The sequence below is a fragment of the Sus scrofa genome, chromosome 14 (assembly GCF_000003025.6).
Source record: "Sus scrofa isolate TJ Tabasco breed Duroc chromosome 14, Sscrofa11.1, whole genome shotgun sequence".
In the NCBI taxonomy this organism is placed as follows: Eukaryota; Metazoa; Chordata; class Mammalia; order Artiodactyla; family Suidae; genus Sus; species Sus scrofa.
This window is the reverse complement of record NC_010456.5, coordinates 48,662,936-48,683,967: the sequence shown is the minus strand read 5'-3', so window position 1 is coordinate 48,683,967 and position 21,032 is coordinate 48,662,936. Positions and strand designations below refer to the sequence as shown.

The 21,032-nt window shown below is 43.5% G+C and overlaps 1 protein-coding gene across 2 annotated transcripts in view; it reads right to left on the bottom strand.

The window, feature by feature from the left end:
- SLC5A1 (solute carrier family 5 (sodium/glucose cotransporter), member 1) overlaps positions 1-21,032 on the bottom strand; it is a 137,746-nt gene that overhangs the window by 20,178 nt on the left and 96,536 nt on the right. For both annotated transcript variants that reach the window (XM_021072101.1, NM_001164021.1), the window contains exons 6-11: positions 10,817-10,922; positions 9,626-9,706; positions 7,456-7,676; positions 7,076-7,211; positions 5,549-5,656; positions 605-755 (exon numbers count right to left, since the gene is read on the bottom strand). In XM_021072101.1, the coding sequence (XP_020927760.1) occupies positions 605-755; positions 5,549-5,656; positions 7,076-7,211; positions 7,456-7,676; positions 9,626-9,706; positions 10,817-10,922 (803 nt within the window). The remainder of the gene's footprint in view (positions 1-604; positions 756-5,548; positions 5,657-7,075; positions 7,212-7,455; positions 7,677-9,625; positions 9,707-10,816; positions 10,923-21,032) is intronic.

The window sequence follows — 21,032 nt, the reverse complement described above, 5'->3', positions numbered from 1 at the left end:
CCATGGACAATCGTGATAATGGGCACACCTGACCCATGTGTCAATGATTACTCCCTTCAGTGTCCTGTTGTGACCATTTTCCATTTGGGAATAAAAAATGTGCACATTGCCTGGTGTTTTAGACTTTACAAAGCATGTTCACAAGCATAATATCACCTAACACTCACAAAGGTCCTACAAAATGTTACAGTAAAGGGTTAATGCACTGGAGGCACCTGGGCATAAAAGATGTCCACTGAGGAGAACTACAGTGCGGAGGGCTGAAGAAGATAGCATGGGACAGTATAAAGGCATCAGACAAGGTCGCAGTTGGCCATGGGTTCCAGTCCTGGTTCTGCTGCTGTCTAGGCTTCCTGGATTTAGGATTTATCATTTTGTTCACGGATAAACTGAGGGTTATGTTAAATGATCTTTGGTATCATTTCATATGCCAGAGGGGCATTATTTGATGATCTCCAATTTAAAGCTAAATACCACTGAAAGCAAATATAACTAGCCATAGAGGTTACTCTCCTTCTGCCCAGGCATATGCCAATCTTCTCCAGCTTGAGAGAGCATCTGATCATTCACTTCCATGCTGTATGGTGGGGGGAACTGTGTTTACCTTCCCGCAATCATGAGCTCTTTCTCAGATGCTCTCTTCCGGATCTTGGTGTAGACATCCATGGTGAAGAGAGTGCTGGCGCTGTTGAAGATGGAGGTCAGGGAGCTCATGAGAGAGGCCAACATGACCGACAGCATCAGGCCTCGCAATCCTAGAAGAGAAAGAGGTTCTGAGTGCTACAGACAGCACTTCAGCTCTTTCTTGCTTGGAAAGTGTGAGGACTCAAGGATTTTTTGCCTTATGACACCATGCCATGTTCTCTGACTTATCTCTCCAGAAAGACTATAAGTTTTAATGAATGGATTGTGGCTTTAAGTTATACTATAAAGTCCACAGCAGTCAACAAAGAGCTAGGGACAAAATACCCATGCGGCAAATGCTTTGCAACTGGATGATGGTGGTGGTAGTGCTGGTGGTGGTGGTGGTGGTGGGGTGTGTGTGTGGGGGGGGGGATTCTATCTGGGTGATTTTTACAAGGTCTCTCACCCAAAAGATTCATGATACAGAAGAAATATTTAAACTAGGATTCAAAAGATGAGGTTCTCAAGAAAATAAAAAGACAGCCAGGGAGCTCCTGCTGCGGCGCAAGGGGATTGGCAGCATCTTGGGAGCTGCTGTGACACAGGTTTGATCTCCAGCCCAGCACAGTGGGTTAGGGATCTGGCGTTACCGCAGCTGTGGCTTAGGTCGCGACTGTGACTCTGATCCCTGGCCCAGAAGCTTCATATGCTGTGGGATGGCCAAAAATGACCCCCCAAAAAAAGACAGCCTGTAGAATAGGAGAAAATATTTGCATGTATTTAAAAAAGGTCTATCATAGAGAATATATAAAGAATTCCTACAACTCTAACAACAAAAAGACAACATAATTTAAAATGGGCAATGGATGTAGATACTTCTTCAAAGAAGATAAAATGCTAATAATTACATGAAAAGATGCTCAACATTAGAGAAAATCAAATCAAAACCACAATAAGATACTACTTTGCACCCCCTAGAGGAGCTATAATTTTTAAAAAGATAGATAATAACAAGTGTGGCTAGTGATGTGGAGAACTAAGAGTCCTCATACATTACTGGCAGTAATGTAAAATGGTACAGACACTGGAAAATAGTTACTCAAATTGCTAAAAATAAGAGTTAACATGGAGTTCCCATCATGGCTCAGTGGTTAAAGAATCCGACTAGGAACCATGAGGTTGCGGGTTCAATCCCTGGCTTTGCTCAGTGGGTTAAGGATCCGGCATTGCCATGAACTATGGTGTAGGTTGCAGACATGGCTTGGATCTGGCGTTGCTGTGGCTGTGGCGTAGACTGGCGGCTACAGCTCTGATTCGACCCCTAGCCTGGGAACCTCCATACATGGTCCTAGAAAAGGCAAAAAAAAAAAAAAAGTTAACATATGACCCATCAGTTCCACTTCTAGGCATCTAACCAAGAGAAATAAAACCTAACCCCATACAAAAACTTATGCATGAATGTTTATAGCAATATTGTTTATAATAGCCAAAAAGTAGAAACAACACTGTGTCCATCAATTGATAAATGGATAAACAAAATGTGGTATATCTATCCAGTAGAACATTACCGCCCCAAAATAGAATAAAATACTAACGTATGCCTACAACGCAGATGGACCTTGAAAACATTAAGCTAAGTGAAAGAAGCCAGACACAAAAGGACAAATATTGTATGATTCCATTTATATTAGATATCCAGAGTAAGCATATTCTAAGAGACAAAAAGTAGATTAATGGTTCCCTAGGGCTGGGGGGAAGGGAGGGAATAGGATAAACATAGAGTTATTGCTATTGGGTATAGGATTTCTTTGGAGGGATGATAAAAAGTTTCTAAAATTGATTGTGGTGATAGTTTTACAACTCTGTGAATATACTAACCAAGAAGAGCATGAGGTTGTCCCTACTGAGGTTAGAAGGCCAGGGCAGGCTGAGAGCTCGCCACTGAGAGTACAGTACCAGAACTAAATGTGACCTTAGGAGCCACCTAGGCCTACCATCCTCTGATACACAAATCCCTTCCACAAGGTTTCTTCTGCCTAACCCCTCCAGCAACAGGATTCCATTCCCTCTCGGACAGATCTCACTAGTCAGATATCTGCCTCTTGATAGCTTCAGACACAGTCCTTATGCTACCCAACAGAAGATATTTTACTCCTCTTCCACTTTACCATATTCCACATATTCAAACAACTCACATTCTCCTGAACTCTATTTCTCCAAGCTAAACATTTTCAGCTTCTTGCAATATTCCTGTGTAACAGAACCTGAGATGCATCTCTAGTAAATTTCATCTTATTAGATTTGACTCAATATTCCTGCTTCTTGAAATCTTTTTGAAATGTGATTCTAGCATTTCTCTAGAGGGTTATACCTATAAATAATTTTATAGTTTCATTTTCATCTACAGCCTCACAAGAAGAAAAATAAAAGTTGCCTATCACAACTATTTCATCATTTGTTAGAAAGTTCTTTTAAAGTTTCCTCTTGGATGTGTATCGTGCAGTCCACAGACTACAGGAGCTACGGTAGGAGTTATAAAGATCACCTAGTCCAACTCTCTCATTTTTCAGTTAATAAAACAAAGGTCCATTTCTAGCAGTTAGTAGGTAGGGCTTCCAGCCCTCATACTGCCATTTGCTCAGGATTACTTCATCAGTTAATTTCTAAGCTGGGATACAGCTCTCCCCTCTGTACCACACCCTAACCAAACCTAGACTCATTTATTCACTCGACAAATATTTGTGAAACATAATTTTACAGTGGTCCAGGGGAGAAATAATGGCATATTGGAATAGAGTGACAGAGGTAATAAGAGAAGGAGGTCGATGAATGTAAGAGATATTTAGGAAGCAAAATGGACAGAATTTGGTGACAGTTTTGTGGAGGAAGATATACCAGTTGAGTGGAGGACAATGTCTCATCTGCAAATGAGACAAAATGGAACAGCCTAAAATAACAGGGGTGGTGGGGGGCGGGGGTGGTCAGTGAGAGAGACAAATAGGAGGGTATAGTACTATAGAATCCAAGAGAGTACTATAGAATCCAAGAGACAAATAGGAGGGTATAGTACTATAGAATAACTCAAGAAAGATGAGTGACCAATAATGTTGAGTGCTACTGAGGGACCAATTGAAAATATTTATTTGATCTAACACAGGGAGGTCATGGGGAAATTTGGTGTTTACAGAAGCCAGATGGCCAGCCAAAAGTGAGGAATGGGAATGGCAATGGCATGTGTAAATGCAGCATTTCATTGCTCTAAGTGCCATACAGCTTTCTGTCATGCACAATCCACTCTAACACAGTGTTCAGAGCTGCAGTCCTCACCCAGGATCTGCCAGTCCAAGGAAATAGCATAAACACCCCACAGAGGCCAGTGTAACCCCAGCCAGAACTCTAAAGGAGTCATTTGATTCTTGCTAGTTGCAACCTTAATTAATAAGCAGCCCAGCTCAGTGGAATAGTTAACTACTACTCCCATTTTTATAAAGCTGAATGCAAAGAGTTGCCCAAGGTCATACATCCAGTCTGCGCTTCAAAAAAAAACAAAAACAAACAAACAAAAAAAACTCCAAATTCCTTAATTCCAGCCTTGAGAAGAATTAATTAACCATGCCAGATACCAATTGCATGGCCTTGGAAAAGACCCTTTCTTTCTGTAGGCCTTAGTTTCCCCAACTGTAAAAGCAACAGGTTTGACTAGATGATCTCTATGCTTCCTTTACTAACAATTTTTTTTTCTTTTTGTCTTTTTAGGACCATACCTGTGGCATATGGAAGTTCCCAGGCTAGGAGTTGAATCGGAGCTGTAGCTGCTGGCCTACACCACAGCCACAGCAACACAGGATCCAAGCCGCATCTGCAACCTACACTATAGCTCACAGCAATGCCAGATCCTTAACCACTGAGCGAGGCCAGGGATCGAACCTATGTCCTCTTGGATGCTAGTCAGATTTGTTTCCACTGAGCCACGATGGGAACTCCCAATTTTTTTTTTAATGGCCACACCTGCAGCATATGGAAGTTCCCAGGCTAGGGGTCAAATCGGAGCTGCAGTTGAGGCCTACACCTCAGCCACAGCAACACCAGATTTGAGCTGCATCTGCAGCCTACACTGCAGCTCCCTATAGCACTGGATCCTTTAACACACTGAGTGAGGCCAGGGATCAAATCCACATCCTTACAAGACACTATATCAGATTCTTAATCTGCTGAGCCACAAAGGGAACTCCTAAAATTTTATGTTTATTCTAAATTTTCCTGATAAATACCTTTGAATTTTTTATATTTGGGGACCCCTACCCTAATGAGATTTACATCCTCTGAGCCAGAATTAGATTATTCTTCCACATGAAAATGAACAATTACCCCTACAGGTCTACCCTTAAACTCTAAATATTCTGGTCTCTAAGTACTCACTCTCCTAGGATAACACATCTCTATAGTGAGAAGCCCTCTTATGTCCCATCTACCTACTGTCTTGGACTTGTTCATTCTAGATCTAAAATCACTCTTTGCCTTTCTCTCTCTGTTTTTCCTTGGAACAGCCTAGAAGTCAATTCATTCTCCAGGTAAAATTCCACTTAGTTCAAGCCTTCATATTAATGTCTGTTGGAGAGCTTCAAAAGACCTTCTGGATGAGCAGGAGAAAGTCACGTTTTTCCCTAACACATTTTCAGATCACCTCCTTTCCATGCCTGACAGATGGACAAGTACCAGATACATAGAGCCCAATCAAGTCAGATGTCTTCTTCCCACTAAGGAAACACATGTTCAAAAACTGAGGATGCCAGGAATGAGATATTCTCTACTAGGCCTCCAGGCTCAGAAACAGCTTTGCCCCAGAAGGTCCACAAAACTTTATATAAAGCCCAAGCCAGATTAGCCTCCCAAGAAAGACCCCACCAGTAGAGACAATTCTCACCATTGGGCATGAGTTCCACCACCAAGGTCGGGTAGGCAATGTTGGAACAGCCAACCTTGGTGCCGCAATATTTCTCACATTCCGAGGGGACGGTGCAGGCAATTTTTTCTGAGGAGGGATGAAGAGCCATGTCAGAAAGGAGATATCATGGAAATACTTCCAAGATTCACCCTTTTTTTTTTTTTTTTTTTTTTTTGGCTGAGTCTGTGGCATGTGGAAGTTCCCAGGCCTGGGGCTGAACCATTCCTGCCCATGGGTCCTGAAATGGTTCCACAAAGAATGCAATTCCTACTAAACTTTTCCATACCATCCCTGCCATGCTGGTCCTGACCATTTCCAAGCTCTTACTGGGGAGGAAAGAGTTCCTAGGCAAAGGAAGGAGAAGCAAAGAAATGTTTAGGGTAGGAAAGGAGAGGGCATGGCCCTCAGACTTTAGCTAGCTACTCTGCAGCTCAGTAGTGACTATTTTCTTATTTCTCCTGAAGATCACAGAGACTTGTGGCTCCCAATTATTAGGTTTGTTTTAAGCAGTCCTTGCAAGTAGGCTTGAGTGCCCAGATAACAGAGGGAGTTCCCAGTGGGAGGGCTGTGGGGTAGTACTACCAAGAAGTAGAAAATCTTGGTTAGAGATAGAAAGATAGTGGCCTGGGAGGAGGAGGAGACATGATCTCCTTGGAGACTTGGAGAAAATTCTAGAAATTTCCATATAATTCAGATATACCAACATTTATTGGGTACCTACTATGGGTATATCTTTTAGTGCTGTCCCATATAGCACTGAATCATCACAGCACCATTCAGATATGTGTATTTGTATTATATCCATTATACTTTAAGCTACTCAGATATATTTTTCTCATGACAGGTGAGCCAGAAAGCAGCATTTAGGAGCACGTAGCCAATGGCAACAAGTGTCCCCTGACTGTCTTGTCTTCTGAAAGGCACTCTGTGGTGCTTTCTTTTTTGCCATTATCTTATACTCTAAGAAACAGTTTTGACTTATGATGGCTGACCATAAACGCACAGAAATGGAAAGGCAGGAGAGATGACAAAAGGGCCAAGGAGGAATTTATCACCTTGGATAGCAAAGTGAAAGCCTCAAGACTCCATCAAAGAAATGGTCTAGGAAACAGGGCTCTGAGCAGCCAGCAGCTAGAGACTGACTAGCGTCCTTTGACATTAAGGACACTGTACACACACTACCATAGCCTGGAGGTGGCAGATACAGAGCAAAAGGTGAGAAAATATTAGCTGGAATAAGCAATAGCTAGAAGCACATCATATTCAGAGAATTTGAAAAAAGGTGGAAAGTAACTGCCAATTTAAGAAACCAGGGAAAACAATTCCACAGGTTCTATGACCTCAAGTTGCTCACTGTCCAGGGCAGAGGGGATAATAATGCTTGGTGATCATGGCAAGAAAAGAAGGCAGCAGGAAAAAAGGAACAGGGACCTACAAGGCTTTAGAAGTGACTTGGAGCCAGGAAAACAGGAGAGAAGGGCTGGCAAGTCCAGCAGAAGATATCACCTGTGTACAGGACGCGGCTGATCATCCCTGGCATCACTATGACAAACATGGGCAGCAGCTTAAAGTACCCACACATGACGCAGCCAGCCTTCACATGTGACATGTTTTTGGCCGAGAGACAGCGCTGCACAATGACCTGCCAGGGAAAGCCCAGTGAGGGAGGGGTGTAGGCCAAAGACCCCGCAACACACTATGACTACCCCAGCTTCCCCCACCATCCTGGGTCTTTGGCCTGGCACTCTGATGTCACTGAGGCTCGGCAACCCTCAGACCACATGAGCCCTGCCCTACCTCTCCCAACTCCACAAGCCACATACGGACAGGAGTCTCTGTTGCACCCTGGGGAAGATCCTCTCTTCCCCACAGTCCAGTGTGGATACCTGATCTGTGCACCAGTACCACAGGGCGAGGATGGACAGCCCAAAGGTGAGCCCAGGCCATGGCAGGTCTCCCTTGAGAGGATCTCGGAAAATGTGAAAGGAGTCAGCCCTCGGGGTATAACATTCTTTCTTGATGGTGATATTTCCATCAGAAATCACAGTCGGAATGGCATTCATGTATTTTTCCATGAAGGCATCATAACCTCCCACTTCATGAAAAGCTGGAAAACATTGGTAACAAAAGTCAACATCCTAAAGCTCTCAACTCTTATTTTATATGCAAATTTTAAGGGTTACTTTCCATTTACAGTTATTACAAAATATTGGCCATATTCCCCATGTTGTACAAGAGATCCTTGAGCCTGTCTTACACCCAATAGTTTGTTCCTCCCACATCCCCACCCCTATATTGCCCCTCTCCCCTCACTGGTAACTACCAGTTTGTTTTCTGTATCTATGAGTTTGCTTCCTTTTGCTACACTCACTAGTTATATTTTTTAGATTCTACATACAAGTGTATGATACAGTATTTGTCTTTCTATGTCTGACTTGTTTCACTTAGCATAACGTCCTCCAAGTCCATCCATGTTGCTGCAAATGGCAAAATTTTGTTATTTTTTATGGCTGTGAAACTCTCAAGTCTTCATAGACATTTATTCCTGTGGATGCCTGCACAACGCACAACCAGAACTCTCATTGTGGGGTCTTGGGCAAGTCACTGTCCTATTTTGGGCCTCAGCTTTCTTATCCATAGAATGGGATTGTTAACCCCACCCAGCCCCCTCAGGGGGCTACTGTGAGGGTCCAAAGCAATAACCTGTGAAAGTAATCCAACCATTAAACCTCTTCACAAAGGGAAAGTATTTGAATTATTAAAAGAAAGACCTTGATTTTGAACCAAATTGAAAGACCCTGTTTTTCCTCTCACCTCCTGCTATCAGCAGCAGGCTTTGGGATACTGGACACAGACCCAGAGACACAGCCTAGGCCCCTGGTCCCAGCAGTGTGGTAGGATGGCCAGAGAATGGGTGAGGAAGTCTGGAGCCCTGACACCTCTTGGCTGTGGGTCCAGCCTGCAGAATAAGCCATTTCTTTCCTCTTCGCCAGACCCCTGGGGACCACCAGGGAAAATCAAATTGAAGCTCTTGGAAAACACAGCATAGAGAGTGGATGAGAGGCTTCAGAGAACACACAGAGTGCATGGGTCTCCTTAAAAATAAAATGGTACTTTATATCCTCCCATAACAAGTACCTCTATTTGTAGAGTTTTCAGTCTTGTTCTTAGGATTTCATAGACAAATAAAATTTCAAAATTGGGGTTGCTGGGGCAGTGAGGACAATAGAGTGGCTGATTTTTAAAATTTTACCAAATAAGGACACAAACAAGAAAATGGTCACTTACTATAATCGATTCATAAAAGAAGGGACATCTAACATCAAAATGTAGATGACATAATTTGAGATTTAAGATGTAATATTTAGCAGTTCCTGTTGTGGCTCAGTAGGTTAAGACTCCAGCTAGTATCCGGAGCTCCCGTCGTGTCGCATTGGTTAATGAATCCGACTAGGAACCATGAGGTTGAGGGTTTGATCCCTGCCCTTGCTCAGTGCGTTAAAGATCCAGTGTTGCCGTGAGCTGTGGTATGGGTCTCAGACATGGCTTGGATCCTGTGTTGCTGTGGCTGTTGCCCAGGCCTGCAGTTGTGGCTCCAATTCAACCCCTAGCCTGGGAACTTCCATATGCCCAGGTGTAGCCCTAAAATAAAATAATAAAAAAGATGCAATATTTAAATATATTTAGCCTAATATTTAGTCTTATCTTTTTCTTTTCTTTTCTTTTTGTGTCCAATTTCTCTATGGAGAAAAGACCATGATATCGGAGGTCCAAGTGGGGGCAAATTGGCCCAGACCGTCTAGAGAGGGCAGCAAGAAATTCAGGTATTATCTGGGCCAGGCCCAACCTAAGACCTCCAGGGCTGGGGAAGGTGCCTACAGTATACCCACAGTGATGGCCAATCCAAGCCAGACTACTTCCCTGGGGAGGGCAGAGCAGCTTAGCTCACCAGCTGGGCCAGCAGCAGGCTGAGGCTGGACTCCTTTTTTTCTCCCTGGGCCTCTAGCTCTGCCTCCCCATCTCCCCACCTCCTCCGCCTGCCCCAGCCCCACTTACCAAACCCAGTTAGGATAAAAGACCCCACCAGCATGATTGCTGTCTGCAAGGTATCCGTATAAATCACAGCAGCCAGGCCCCCTAAACAGGCAAAGGAAACAATGCATCTGACCTCAGGGAGGAGGGCAACCTGTCAGCCCATCTGCTTTTCCCACCCCTACCCCAATCCTCACCAACCACATCCTTCTGCACTCACCCCTCAGTCACCTTCTTGCCTTCCCTTCCACCCTCCCTTGCCCCGTCACAGTAGTCTGCCACCCAGAGTGTTCTGACACCTCCACTTTTCACAGAAAGCCTGGGAATGACTTGGGGAAAGGAGGATATTTCTCCCTATTTGAGGAGGTAGAGTTTGATGTGGCCCCTTTAAGCCAGGAGATGGCTAGGATGAGAAGCATCCATCACAAATGAAGGTAGGGAAGAGCAAAGAGCTAACATTTCTACAAGATGCCTGGGGACATATCCAAATCCATACATTTCAAAGGGCTACTTGCACATCCACCCTCTCTTCTCTCAGACCATCTGGCTAACTTCTTGTCCCCAACACTATGGGGCACCAACTCACCAGCAAGTTCCATCGCTGACCCTGGCCCACCTAACTGGGGCAGAGTAACACCTATGCAAAGGCACCCCCAGTGGTTACTCCTGTTGCCAGCTCCTCCAGTCACCTCTAGACTCTTCCTCTAAAATCTGTATGTGTGTCCCTCTGCCCCTTCCACATCAAATCCAAGGCCTCTGTCTGGCTTCTGAGGCTCCTGCACTGTGACCTCATTTGAACTAACAGATCTTATCACCTATACCCCCTCCCTCAACTACCTCCCATTGATTCCCCCCTCTTTCAGCCAAACATACCTGCTTGCTCACCCTGCCCCTGCCGGGCTATGCCCATTCCTTACTACCTTCCCTCACCTTCACTTACCCTGCACCTGGCACTCCCTCTGTGCTTTCCCAAACTCAGCCAAGTCCTCTCCACAACCTGCAAGGCCAAGTCCTGCCACACCTCCTGTAAGAAGCTGTCCTGACTATTCCTGCCAACACTGGGGTTTTCTGGGGCTGCCTACAACTGTTCTCTGGAACTGTTACTTGGGTGTATCTCTTCCTCTGGAGGATAAGCCATATCTCCCACTTCCCTTCATCCTTTACAAGTGCCTAAACCCAAGCCGGGCTTGAGCTGAGTCACTCGAGTGGACTTACCTGTGATTGTATAAAGGCCAGTGATTGCCAGTAAGAGAAAGATGGCCAGGTACAGATCCAGGCCCAAGGCCAAGGTGATGAATATGGCCCCAGAGAAGATGTCTGCCTGGAAGAGGAAGAGAAGTGGGGTTGGGGGGAGAGGCCAACTGGCTGCAGAGTATACTGGGCCTGGCTGAGGCACTTCAGCTACAGGGAGGGGAGGGGAACTTGGAGGGGTTAACAGAAGCTGACTCCATGCCTGTGGTCTCCAGGGCCCAGCGTTGGCCAACACACCCTTGCCCTTTGGCTGAAATCCCACAATTAGAGGTTCGTATTTTTATCGCCAGTTGAGAATGTGAAAGACGAGTACTGCACGATTCCACGTATGTGAGGTTTCTAATATAGTCAAACAAAAAATCTGAGATTGGAATGGTGGTTATCAGGGGTTGGGGGAAGGGGGAGGGAGTGGGATGGGCTTGGAGTTTAGGGTTATAGATTAAACTATTGCATTTGGAATGGATAAAGCAATGAGGTCCTGCTGTGTAGCACAGAGAATTGCATCCAATCACTTGTGATAGAACATGATAGAATATAATGTGAGAAAAAGAATATATATATATATATATATATATATATATATATGTATAACTGGGTCACTTTGCTGTACAGCAGGAATTGACAGAACATTGTAAAGCAACTATAATAAAAATAAATAAATACATAACGAGTTAAAGGAAAAAATTCCATTCTCCATTCTCTTTTCTTCTAAAAAAAAAAAAAAAGGATATGAAGACCTGAAAGAGACTCATGCTCTATTCCTAAATTTCCCAACAAGCTTTATTCAAGATGATAATAGGGAGTTCCCGTCGTGGCGCAGAGGTTAACGAATCCGACTAGGAACCATGAGGTTGCGGGTTCGGTCCCTGCCCTTGCTCAGTGGGTTAACGATCCGGCATTGCCGTGAGCTGTGGTGTAGGTTGCAGACGCGGCTCGGATCCCGCGTTGCTGTGGCTCTGGCGTAGGCTGGCGGCTACAGCTCCGATTAGACCCCTAGCCGGGGAACCTCCATATGCCGCGGGAGCGGCCCAAAGAAATAGCAAAAAGCCAAAAAAAAAAAGATGATAATAGAACCAAAAAAGAATTCCATAGTCAAAGAGGTCTGTGAAATGCTGGATTAAACAAAATTAAGGCAGTTTTTTTTACCCCACAACTTCTCTGAGCCTTTAATATACTGTGGATCCCCAGATGGTAAATGACTTTTCACAAACTTATTTAACTATGGAATTTTCTTTTTCTTTTAGGGCTGCACCTGCAGCATATGGAAGTTCCCAGGCTAAGGGTTGAATCACAGTAGCTGCCGGCCTACACCACAGCCACAGCAATACCAGATCCTTAATCCACTAAACAAGGCCAGGGATCAAACCTGCATCCTCATGGATACTAGTCGGGTTCGTTACCATTGAGCCATGATGGAAACTTCTCTGGAACTCTTTTTGCCAAGGAACAACTATTAACACCTTGAGGTTCTTCCCACCCCACTTTGGGACTGCTGCTCTAAGCTATTATCCTTAATTTATACTTCAGTAAAAAAGGTTTATCAGATCTATTCCCAAAAGAAAGTTTGAGTGCTGGAGTCCATGAGAGGGAAACCCCACCCTCATCTTGGAATGGAAAGAGAGACACCATCATTTTATCTCCTGTGCTTACATAGGACCCATCTGGACTCAAACGCAACCAGCACATCCCCAAGAATCTCTCACACAGAAGGTTTGGTGGGTTTGGTGATTGGTGGTTTTATCTAGATTACCTCATGTAACTATAGGAACAATTGCTTCTTCTTCACCTCTGAATTTACCAGCTTTTTTTGTTGTTGTTCTTTTTTTTTTTTTTTTCAGTGTTATTTTTTTTTTTTGTAATTCCAGATTTTTTTTTGTTATTTTTTTAATGGTTATTTCCCTAATACAATTTTTTTCTACTGTACAGCATGGTGACCCAGTTACACATACAGGTACACATTCTATTTTCACACATTATCCTGCTCCATTGTAAGTGACTAGACATAGTTCCCAGTGCTACACGGCAGGATCTCATTGAAGTTTTTAATGCAGTTCTTTTTCTCCCTGCCACATTTAGCCCCATAAAGAAACTTCTATGTGGCTGGATGATACAGTTGCTAATTTAAACCAACAGAGAACACTGGAGTCACCCAAAAATCAATGTTCATGTTGTCTCCAAAATACTTCCAGAAGGATGGTACTATGGGATGACAGTAGCGAACCTCTGGTTGTCAAATCTCTAGATGCAAAAGAAACTAGACTTTTGCTAGATGCAGTGCTATTTTACTGCATAAAACCAAACACATTTCAGGGCATGTAAAGAGCCACCCAGTCAGAACCCTGGGGAGGATGCTGATATATCTCTTCTTCTTATCTTCCCTTCTACACCTCATTGCAGCTCCTCAGGGCCCTCCAGAGGCTGAGGTCCCTACCAACCAAATTTGCTCCCAGCCTCTTGGTTGGCAGAGAGCTCCTCTCATACCAACTCCAAGCTTCTGTGCTAATGCCTGACCTCCTCCCCCAAGTTGGGGGCTCCTGAGGACCTAGTACCTTAGGTCTCTTCAGATTCTCTAGCCCCAGGGACCTACTGTCATTATTTTTCCTGGAGGAGGAAGAGAGGGGCAGCTCCAGGAGGTGGGGAGAGAGACAGTAACTTAGAAAAAGACCCCCCATTCTTAGGGCAGGTGGAGAGAAGACCTGTGTTTTAACCCCAGCACTGCAGCTATAGGCCAAAGTAGCCTTAAAGAAAATATTTCACCTCTCCATGTCTCAGTGTTCTCATCTTTTAAGTGGGAAGCTCTGACTCCTGGGCTTGGAGTTGGAAGTAGAAGTCCTGCAACCAAGGAAAGCATTTTTTCTCCCAGGTCTCAGACCTATTCCACTCGCCCTCAGCAGCAGGTAAAGCTGAAGAGGAAGAAAGAGCCCCCAGCTGCACACTAGCTTTGCTAAGGGTGAAATGGCCACTCCTGCCTAACTCTGTACTCTGGGCCACCTGAAATTGTGATGAGTATTCATAATGCTGGTCGCTGGTCCCCCAGGCCTCTGTACTGTCACTAAAGTCATTTCAATTCAAGGGGATTGAAATAACTTCACTGGAATGCTGTTAAATGTGCACACTTTAGATTCAGTGGACTAGCTAATAAGTATAAGTGAGTTATAAAAAGATTTCAAGGCTGATACTGCCTTTAAAATGCACTTGGTCAGTTTATTCTCCAGAGTAGTTAATTTGTAATGCTTTATGACAACACGCCATCGTAGACTATGATACCCGCATTAATACTTGCCTTGTCGTCATTAGTCACAAATAAGTAACTCACAACTGCTAAGATAACACTATAAATGAAGTCGATAAACACTCATGAGAAGTGTTGGGCTAATTGAAATCTTGTTCTAATAATGTGTACTCTGTTTCCAGCTAACAGGCAAACAAAGAATTCCCAGGAAATCTCCCTCATGACTGATGAAACCTAGGACAAATTCTTCCTCGCATGAGTCATTCTCAACTTCAGGAATGAATTCTTTCTGCCCTTAGAACCCTGAAAGCCAGCAGCAGTGCCTTGGGATACCATAGTTAAGCTCATGTTAGCCTGGGTGCTCTGACATCTGTCTTGGGGTCTCCTAGGTACCCAATGTTTCCCTGCTTCACGTGGGCATTTTTTTCTCTACATCCAGGGGATTTTACATGTGGCCTAAGACTTTCAAATACATACATTATTCTGATCCTCAAAACAAGGTAAGTAAACAGGCTTCACTTTATAGATGAAAGAGAAAAGGTCAATAACTTGCTCAAGGCCTAAAATCCAGGTTTTCTGTCTCCAAATCCAGTGAATTTCCCACAACATTAAAAAATAAGTGTCTTCCTTTCTGGAATATTTTCTGCAGAGAGCAAGATGAAAATATGGGGAGATGTTTACAGTTTGATACTAAGAAGGTGGAGAATGATCATGAGATGGTTTGCATATTCTGACTGCCACTATGTAAAGGAAAGCACACAATATGGGCAGAGCTGAAATATGAAAATATCTGAATTAGAATTATAGGGATATGGGTATTTTCCCCCTCCAGATTTTCTTAAATGACATTTTTACACTTTTCTTACACTTTCAAAGGTGGAAGGAGCAGAAATTTAATAACACACTATACTATTTATGAATATGTGGCTATACACACACTATATTATTTATGAATATATGGCTATACACACACTATGCACACACACTAATATTTTAATACACAAAATATTAAAGCATAGACCAGAAAAACAGATACCAAGTTAAAGATAGTATTTACCTTTGAAGAAGGAAGGAAAGGGGGGTAGAAAGTGTATAGGGGAGTTCCTGCTGTGGCGCAATGGGCATCTTGGGAGCCCTGGGACACAGGTTCAATCCCCATTGGGTTAAGGATCCAGCATTGCTACAGCTGCAGCTTAGGTCTTAACTGCAGCTCGGATCTGATCTCTGGCCCAGGAACTCCATATGCCAAGGAACAGCCAAAAAAGAAAAAAGTGTACAGATAAGCCTTCAGTTATATCTATCGTGTGTCTTTTTAAAAAAAAAAAAAAGATGTTTAGATCTATAGAATCCTGGTGGTGGTATTTGCTATATACTTTACTATATGCTTGAAGCATTTCATTACTTTTTATCTATAAAAATTAGGGACTGGATAGGGAATATGCCACCAGCTTTTTTTTGGCTTTTGTCCTTTTAGGGCCACACCTGTGGCATATGGAGGTTCCCAGGCAAGGGGTCTAATCAGAGCTATAGCCGCCTGCCTATGCCACAGCCACAGCAATGCCAGATCTAAGCTGGCATCTGCAACCTATACCATAGGTCACAGCAATGCCGGATCCTTAACCCACTGAGCGAGGCCAGGGATTGAACCCCCAACCTCATGGTTCCTAGTCAGATTCATTTCCTCTGCACCACAACAGGAACTCTACCGCCAGTTTTTATATAAAACAACTCTCCTCTAAATCTATGAGAGCATTTGTTTCACAGTTCATTCCAGATTGCTCATTCTCTAAACTATTCTTATCCCTTAATAAAGAAGTGTGAAGGAGAGGGAGAGGGAGAAGAAGGGGAACAGGAAGGGGAAGGAGGAGAAGGAGAAGGGAGAAAGGGAAGAGGAAGAGAAAGAAGAAGGAGGGAGGAAGGAAGGAAACAAATTTCTCCAGTGCCGCTAAACAAAACCAACTTGAAGTGAACTAGAAAATTATGGTCCTCTAGATCAGATGTCAGCAAACTTTTTCTGTAAAGTGTCAGTTCATATATGTTTTAGGCTTTTTAGGCCATACAGTTTCTTCCAACCTGCTCAATGCTGCCTGCCACTGAAGCATGAAAGCAGACATGGCTGCATTCTAATTAAACTTTATTTACAGAAACAGAAAGTTGGATTTAGCTCACCACTTTGAAAGTTTGGCTGAACAAGCCCCATGGAATTCATGGGGAACAATACAATACAGATACAGTTGGAAAACCTCTTAGAGGAACTGAATCTTTGACCATGAGCCTTGGGCGGGTTACTTAGTCTCAGCTCTGACGCTCTGAAATTTTGTGACTTGGAGTTCCCCTTGTGGAGCAATGGAAATGAATCCGACTAGGAACCATGAGGTTGCAGGTTCGATCCCTGGCCTCGATCAGTGGGTTAAGGATCTGGCGTTGCCATAAGCTGTGGTGTAGGTCACAGACGCATCTCAGATCTGGCGTTGCTGTGGCTGTGGGGTAGGCCAGCAGCTGTAGCTCCTATTTGACCCCTAGTCTGGGGACCTCCATATGCCACAGGTGCAGCCCTAAAAAGACCAAAAAAAGAAAAAGAAAAAAAGAAAACTTGTGACTTTACATGGTGGCATTTGCTGGCCATTCTGGTCCTAGTTGTATCTTAACACCCAGTAAATCCTGCTTGGAAAATGAGATGTGAGATGGAGAGCCCAATTACTCAATTTTCTCTTTTCATTTGTGAAGGTGAATGAACTAGGTGACGAGCATTCAAACCTTAAGCAAAAGCCAAAGCCCTTATTTTCACCCAAGGATCCAAAGCAAAGAGTGAAGTTGCTGTGAAGTTTATTACAGTTGTGATCTGTGATAATAGCCCCAGAAAATATAAACAGGGACATTTGGCCATCATATGTAATTCATAAAATATGAGGCTTTATCTCAAGTGATTATGTGGATTTGAATAAAATACACGATACCAGGGAATTTTATAGAACAGAATGCTTCTCAGAACTTGATAAGGCGGGATGCTGGGATGGAGTGAATGGGTGGAGAAAGAGACTATAAAATTCAGAGGAGTACATGGAGGAATAATCAAGTCTGGGTCTCAGAGTCCGAAAGGTCGTAGTCACAAGATAGCACATGGTCAAGATATGACACAACTACTGGGCCACATCTGGGACCTTGCACCTGAAATGCCCTTGACTTTTTCTCTCCCATCAATTACACACCCACTGGATCCCTACATCCTCCCAAAGGCTTCCTGGCAGATCCCTGGTTGTCCCCTGTCTGGACAGGGATCTCACAAGGCCACTCTTTTCATCTTATCCGTCATAAACTATCCACGCCTCTCTGCACACAAAACAAAATTAATCTCTGTTTGCGTGCAATGAAAATACATGACAGGAGTTCCCATCATGGCTCAGCAGTAATGAATATGACTAGTATCCATGAGGAAACAGATTAGATCCGTGGCCGTGCTCAGGGAGTTAAGGATCCAGCACTGCCGAGAGCCATGGTATAGGTCAAAGAGAAGACTTGGATCCTGCATTGCTGTGGCTGTGGTGTAGGCTAGCAGCTAAAGCTCTGATTTGACCTCTAGCCTGGGAACCTCCATATGCCATGGGTGCAGCCCTAAAAAGACAAAAAGAGAAAAGAAAATACATTACTACCTTACTTTGTTAACCAACAACTGCTCTTTTGCCCACAAGCCCTGAACTCACGTGTATCTTAATATGGGATTCTAGCAGGTGTAGTCAATATCAGTGTAATTCTTTTAAAGATTTCACACTCTGTGATCCATCGTGAACCTGAAGTCAGCCAAATTTATAAAGACAAAGCTGTCTGGCCTTTTCCTGTCCTTCCCCACTGCCTAGATGTCCACCTTCAGATCCTTCCTACACCCAGTGTGCAGCTGACATTCTCCCTTTATAATTCTCTCAAATTCTACTCTCAGAAACTCATTTAGGGAGTTCCCATCGTGGCGTAGTAGTTAATGAATCCAACTAGGAACCATGAGGTTGTGGATTCAGTCCCTGGCCTTGCTCAGTGGGTTAAGGATCCGGCGTTGCCGTGAGCTGTGGTGTAGGTTGCAGACGCGGCTCGGATCCCACGTTGCTGTGGCTCTGGCGTGGGCCGGTGGCTGCAGCTCCAATTCGACCCCTAGCCTGGGAACTTCCATATGCCACAGGAGTGGCCCTAGAAAAGGCAAAAATACAAAAAATAAATTAAAAAAAGAAACTCATTTATATTCAAAGGTCACTTAACTGGCTATCTCAATTCTTCCCAATGTCTTGAACTCTGACCTACTTTGTACTGGAGGAATGAGAGACTTAGAAGACAGGGGTACATAAAGTCAGAAGGTTTTGATTCAGTATCAGGGACCCTGCATCTCATCCTAGTTCTGCTACCGTTTAACCACACAAAGTCCTTTCTCTTCCCTGGACCTCAGTTTCTCCGCAATGAGATGGGAGCATAGATCATAGAATTGGATGATCTATCCTGTTCTCTTAGCCTTATTCCATGTCTTCATCCCATCCAAGCACAGAGCAGAACCGTGGGAACACAGACACTAGTCCCAGAGAGACTCAGGCTGTAGTCCTGGCTTTGCCATATACTAGCTATGTGATTTGGGACAAATTTCCTAACTTCTCTGAGACTCAGTTTTTTCTTTCATGAGGTGGAAAATAAAATAAAAATCCCCATCCGTGCAGTACTCTTACAAGTACTAGAGATGGAATAAGTGAAGCCCCTATTGGAGACTCAGTAAAGAGACTGGCTCTAAATAAAAAGCAGCTATCATCCTTCTTACCCATTATTCAAGGGATTGCTGGCTCTGTGCAGCAGGTGGAACAGGTAGGAGATTAAGCAAGGCCTCCAGTAAGAAGCCCCAGAAATCACACAGAGAGGGAGCAGCCTATACTCAGTACTGTTCAAAAGTAAAATTCAGAAAATGCCAACTCCATCAGGCTCTAAGCCGAGAGAGGCTCCCCTCAGGTACCCAGGGGCTCCCAAGTCCGGGGAGGTTTAATCAGTAACCTGAGTGATAGGTGAGGTGATTGGGAAGGCAGAGAGAGAGGCTGAGCATTCAGCTTATTTATATGAGCACTGCTACATCAGCTCCCAGGGCAGAGTGCTCTTTCCATGGCAACTGCAGTCAACAGACTTTTACCTGCCTGAACTGTGGACTTGGAGAAGTTCTGCTTCCAAGAAAGGGAATCCAGTGCCCTCCTATATCTGCTCATTAGACAGGTGCCTCCTCACAAGCTAAACCAAGGAGCAAGGAGTGGTTCCCTCACCAACCCCCACTAATGCCAGGGTCACCTCCCCACCCTCCCACGTACATTCCTTTTCTCCTCTTATACCTGCCCTTTCCAGCCTCAGGAAACCCAATGTCCCCACCACCACCACCCCAGCAACTCCCAGCCCAGGCTCTGCACACCAGTCTCTAGTGAAATAGGACTAAAAAGCCCAGGGTTTTCATCTTGTAATTAAAAACTACCCTGAAGGAAGGGAGGAGAAAAGGAAGGAGGCAGAATCATTACATTGGTGGGGAAAGCACACAGGCACCTTAAGGGCAGTAGAATTTTTGAGTCAGGAAGCTGGGCAGGAAGGGAGCAGTAATGCTGGGTGTCAGTCCCTACTCCAAGATAAAGCTCTATTGGCCTAAATGATGAGAACGTGTTTTCACTGAGTTGTGTAAAAATGTATGTGCAAGACCATTCAATGGGGACACAACAATCTTTGTTGGGAGAATTGGATGTCCACATGCAAAAGATGAATATTTCACATCATATACAAAAATCACTCAAAATGGATCAGAGACCTAAAAGTAAGAGCTAAGACTATAACACTCTTAAGAACAAATACAGTGCTCAATCTTCGCAATCTTGAATTTGTCAGTGGATTCTGAGGAATGACACCAAACACATACGCTACAAAAGTGAAAATCGATAAATTGAACTTCATCGAGATTTAAAATTTTGTGCACCAAAGGAAAAGAAAGTGAAAAGACAACATACAGAATGAAAGAAAACATTTGCAAATCATTTATCAGATAAATGTCTAGCATTCAGAATATACAAAGAACTTTTTCATCTCAACAACCAAAAAGACAACTAACACAATCAAAAAAAGTGTATGCATGTAGAAGATAATATAAAAGAGAAAAATTATTGTGATAGGCTGAGGATATTTATGTGTATATATATATATTTTCTCTAAAGAAAGTACAGTCAAGTGGAGACTTCATTTTAACTCTGATTCAAACAAATCAAATGTAAGAAGACATTTTCAGATAATTGGGAAAATCTGGATATGAACTAGCTATTAAGCCACCTAAATTAATAAATTACTATAAACTTCATTAAGCATGGTATTAGCACAATGGTTAAGTTTTTTAAAAGTCAACGGTGCATTCCAAAGAATTTACAGTGAAATCAGTGAAATGACATGATGTCTGGAATTTGACTTAAAATACTGCCAGAGAAAAAAAGTAGAAGGGGAGAGGTAAACCAAGAATGGCAAAATGTTGATCACTGTTAAAGCCAAGTGATGAGAATTAGGCCCATGAGTTCTCATAATACTATTCTATCTCTGCTTATGTATGTTTGAAAATTTCCAAAATAAAAAAATTGAAACTGTTATTTAAGATTGTTGTTTTCTCAGTTTTAAGTAATCAGGGAAATAAAAGTACTAGCAGCTATTTTTTCAGCACCCTACTTAGCTAGGGAAGAAGGCTTGGTTCAGAGCCAACTGACTCAGATTTCATCAAGGGCATATCTTTTATAAAATGCTGAGATTGGTCCAATATCACCTTGGGTGCTGGATGGGGGAGGACAAGAAAAAAGAGGAAAATTGATCATAGCCCATGAGATAGTCCCTCAGATAGAGCAGTGAATACTTGTAACTGCTGGCTAAGGAGCAAAGCTGGAGCCTCTCCCTATGAGGGCTCAGAAAATGCCACTGGAA